This window comes from Hyalella azteca, unplaced genomic scaffold (assembly GCF_000764305.2).
Source record: "Hyalella azteca isolate HAZT.00-mixed unplaced genomic scaffold, Hazt_2.0.2 contig2022, whole genome shotgun sequence".
Taxonomy (NCBI): Eukaryota; Metazoa; Arthropoda; class Malacostraca; order Amphipoda; family Hyalellidae; genus Hyalella; species Hyalella azteca.
The window spans coordinates 4,057-7,712 of NW_025932310.1; the positions used below are offsets into that span (position 1 = coordinate 4,057).

Sequence of the window (3,656 nt, forward strand, 5' to 3'; positions counted from 1 at the left end):
AATTATGAGTGATCGTGTCTGGACGCACTTGTTGAATAACATATGCAGCCATTCAATAATAAAGGAAATTATAAGCGTGCACATATACTTCACTTCTTAGCACTTGCAACTACTGATAAATGATTTAGTATCGAGATAACAGCGGTCCTTTAATTGCAGTTGCCCACTATACCTCAGCGAAAGAAGAGACTGTCGTGCTATCACCGATTCTTAATTCTAGTTGAGAAATTAATTCATGGAGTTGAAAGACATTTTAGTTTCGAAGACGAGTTCCAAACTATAATAAAAGCGATAGAAGCGGACGGACAAAGGTGAAATCGCATGCCGAAAAATAAAGCAATTTTAGTTTCATCTCTGGCCTTCTCTGTTCCTATAAAAGGTTGAACGCTTACACCACCATGGTGCTCAACATTCATCATAATTCTGGTGATCATCAATCTTTAATAATCATTCACATCTCTTTAGGTAGTATTAGTAAAGTATTATTATTAGTCTAGTATTTTTATTGCGACCGAGTTCTGCTTCGAGTGTAAACTAAAACAGAGTGAAAGTTTCGATTAAACGTTCGTACGTCCACTCGAGAACAGCTGTTGGATGTCCCTCATGCGTGTTAGTATATTTTTTCAACGGTTAAACGCTCGGCAAATATGTGTCATTAATGAAATTATTCTCTGTCAGTGTAATTGGGCTTAACAATAATTTACGGAGTTCTTGAAAAGCAGAAATACTGAGCGTATAGTCTTTCAAGCGACTTCTGGTTGCCTATGTACGAGGTTATTTATCACTGTTGCAAAGTTTAGATAACAAGGATCACAGCTTCGTGCTTTGAGCGGCTGTTCCTACTAAGTGTGATACCTTGCATAGGAAGTCAACTGCATGTGTATAAATAATTTTCACAGTCGACGCTATCACCTCGTCCGAACGCTGCTCAGCTACAGTATCGCCATAGAACTTATGTGACGTCCTTGGTATGAAGTACACTCCATGCATGGTGGACGTCCATGTTCTGCAATAACTGCAGATCATTTGAAATTCAAACATAAGTAAAGAAATTTCAGGATTTTCAATACTACGATTATGAGCGCGTATTACCTAGATAGTGTTTCATAAAGTTGCTCCTGGTTTTATTACTTTAATGTTTAAGGAAGAAATAATTCACTGAATTGGTTATAGTTTCTGATTGATCGTGCGTGCAACAGCGATTGTGTTAATTTATTCATAGTCTCGTGCATTTTAATCCATCAGCAGATTTCGAATTAAGGTAGCTCGGGAAATATAATTTATTTTCTCTAACTTTGTACAAAGATTTGCATGGAAAACTTGTGCATGTTCAAGTCATGGAACAGATGAAATATCTCGAATGCAGTGTTTGTAACGAGACTTATAACGACTCTGATCACAGGCCTATATCCCTTCCATGTGGTCATGTTTTCTGCGGTCCCTGCCTCCACCAAGTAGAGGAAAGAAAGATATTGCGGAGAACCGCCACGAACGCGGAGAACTTGCCTCGATGTCCATCCTGCAGAGAACCTTGGGATGGGGAATCTGCACGATTTCCTGTCTGTTATATGCTCATCCCCAATGATGCAGATAATTTGGAGGCTGCTGCTGGTGAAAATCAAGATGGCGTGTGCTCCTCACATCGACTGCAGCATGAATTTTGGTGCTCCAGCTGCTCGCAAGCTATCTGTAAGAAATGTTTGAAGTCTCATCGTAACCACTGCACCATCCTGCCAGCGGATCTTTTGGAGGGAGAGTTTAACAGTGACCTCCAAAAGTCGAATTTCTTCGTAAATGGCGAAGAAGTAATAAAAAGCATAGATGAAGCTGTGCGGGACTGCGACTCAGCTTTGCAGTTGATGCGCAAGATTCGGGCCTTTGAAAGGGAATTTATACTTCGCAAGAAGAACCTTGAGAAACAACGACAGAATTTGAAGGAAGCTATAAATTCAATGAAGAACTGCAAGAAAGAAGAATCGTTTGATGCGACGTGTGAAAAATTATGGAACTTCTTTCGAATGAAATCTCATGGTGATATGCTATGCGAAACTCTGGAGAATAACTGCCGGCGAATAATTGATCAGACGTCGGACCTGCAGGGATCATTTGAGGTTAATATTCGACACCTGTTGAGGACAGCGGCCTTGAGTATTGTTTAGAATTATTAATGAGCCAACTATTATTATTAAATTCCGGAATAATATTTTCTACTTCAATAAAGTATCAATGGCGAATATAAAAAGAAAATATGCAATATAACTAATTAATATCAGTGTTTCATCCCCGTTCGCAGAGGGCGGAAGCAGCTTTGCAGGCAAGAATTATAGAACTTATGCCATCCGAATTCCTGCCAAATAATACAGAATGGGATATACGAGGAGAGTATGCGGCGCAGAAGGCCATGGCAACCCTAAGAAATTCCAACAATAAACCCCAGGGCTGCGTGACTGTGTGGTCCACAGCCTCAGAACCCGTGCAACATTTGTCACTCCTGCTTGTCCAGCTGGCAGAGGCCGGCTGTGCAATTACCCTGCATCTCCTGGACTCCTTCTGGTCACGAGAATCGCCGCCCACAGACTGTCACAGACTGGAACCTTTCCTACAAGCTGGTCATGGGTAAGGAAGAGATTGAGTGGACCCGAAGCATCTCATCCTCAAAAAAAAATAATAATAATAATAAAATTTGAAAAAATGTTCAAACGAAGCTGGCGAGTTTAAACGATATATTAGCGATGAAGCATCAGATTGTCGAAACTTATATCGCAAATGGCGTACTATGAAAATAATTCAGATGTCAAAATTAATAGCAATTGCGACTAATCGACGTATGCTTGACTTGATATTTTATTTGCATCCCTACTTTCCACAATTTGCCCGAAACATTTTCCGAAGAATAATTTTCTGCACCTCATACGAATCCTTACGCTTCAGTTACAGGAAACCTACGTAGGTATGTATTAATATGTTCTTATAATATTTCCTTAGCCGCATTTATTTTCGTTCTTACTGGCTAACGTGTAACTCACACCAATCGCTGTATCTCAATGTAAGGAAAAAATATAACTCTGTACTCACTGCAGTGAGTGACAGAGAGCGCATTTTCTCAAAATTGACGAAAACGTGAAATCACGGACAGACGGACGGACGGACATGACGAGCACATTAGGGCTTTTTTTCATAAATGAGAAAATGCGCTAAAAACCGCGCATATTTAATCTGTCTAACCTATCAACATGATTTCTTGAACCCTAGACACGCGTTGCATTTCTTCCACGGTTACGTCAAAGCCTCGACGCTGCAGGCCATGACATCACTGCAGTACATCGGCCTGCGCATCGAAGAGTCCACGGACGTCAAAACGCTGAACTCCGCAAGGTGTTCTAGGGGTGAGTGACGGGCCGGTAAGAGGTGAGTGACTGGCTGGTGAGGGGTGAGTGACTGGTCGGTGAGAGGTGACTGGCCGGTAAGAGGTGAGTGACTGGCCGGTAAGAGGTGAGTGACTGGCCGGTAAGAGGTGAGTGACTGGCCGGTAAGAGGTGAGTGACTGGCCGGTGAGGGGCTGTCTCTTATACACATCTAGATGTGTATAAGAGACAGCGGTTGAGCTGAGTCCGCAGGCGAGTTCGCAGGCGAGTCCGCAAAAGTGTCGATTCAGT

At 41.9% G+C, this 3,656-nt stretch overlaps 1 protein-coding gene across 1 annotated transcript; it reads left to right on the plus strand.

Annotated features, from left to right (window-relative positions):
- Positions 1-1,253: 1,253 nt before the first annotated feature.
- LOC108677980 (E3 ubiquitin-protein ligase TRIM38-like) lies at positions 1,254-3,386 on the plus strand (the record flags this gene model as incomplete). Its single annotated transcript, XM_018166300.2, has 3 exons — positions 1,254-2,111; positions 2,294-2,616; positions 3,253-3,386. Coding segments are annotated over exons 1-3 (1,231 nt in total), but the record flags the coding sequence as incomplete, so codon positions are not given.
- Positions 3,387-3,656: the final 270 nt, after the last annotated feature.